Below are 381 nucleotides of genomic sequence, written 5' to 3'. Positions count from 1 at the left end.
CCTTATCACTAACAAAACCAAGAATCATATTCCCAAATCACCATCCCATTTGGTGTGTTTCCACTTGCAAAGTGAGAGTGCCAACACAAACAGAGTAGCTTCTTCTGTTTTTGTACACAGTTAAGTGAAGATGCAGGACATGAGAGATCAAAATCCTCCACAAGGTCAGATTTTTTCATCCTTGTCCAATAATGAATCAGGCGTATTATGTAAGATTTTGTAGTACTTAAACATTTCTTGACAGGATATCCAGCTGCAGAACAAGTCTCTGAACAACCAGGTCAAGACAAAAAGAAGAAGAAATCACGGTTTTTCGAGACAAAGCAGAAAGGAGACAGAGGCTTCATTGAAGGATGGTAACGCTATAACTAGCTAACAAAA

The 381-nt window shown here is 38.6% G+C and overlaps 1 protein-coding gene across 1 annotated transcript; it reads left to right on the top strand.

Annotated features, from left to right (window-relative positions):
- Positions 1-9: 9 nt before the first annotated feature.
- LOC104708714 lies at positions 10-360 on the top strand. The gene is made up of 2 exons (XM_010499436.2): positions 10-164; positions 245-360. Exons 1-2 carry the CDS (start codon positions 131-133, stop codon positions 358-360), a joined length of 150 nt encoding a protein of 49 aa, XP_010497738.1. The 5' UTR covers positions 10-130.
- Positions 361-381: the final 21 nt, after the last annotated feature.

The sequence above is a fragment of the Camelina sativa genome, unplaced genomic scaffold, assembly GCF_000633955.1.
Source record: "Camelina sativa cultivar DH55 unplaced genomic scaffold, Cs unpScaffold10800, whole genome shotgun sequence".
In the NCBI taxonomy this organism is placed as follows: Eukaryota; Viridiplantae; Streptophyta; class Magnoliopsida; order Brassicales; family Brassicaceae; genus Camelina; species Camelina sativa.
This window is presented reverse-complemented; position numbering and strand designations above follow the sequence as displayed.

Coding starts and splice junctions, on each gene's coding strand:
- LOC104708714 (XM_010499436.2), top strand. CDS start 131: ATGCAGGACATGAGAGATCAAAATCCTCCACAAG. Junction 165..244: donor AGATCAAAATCCTCCACAAG/GTCAGATTTTTT, acceptor ATTTCTTGACAG/GATATCCAGCTGCAGAACAA.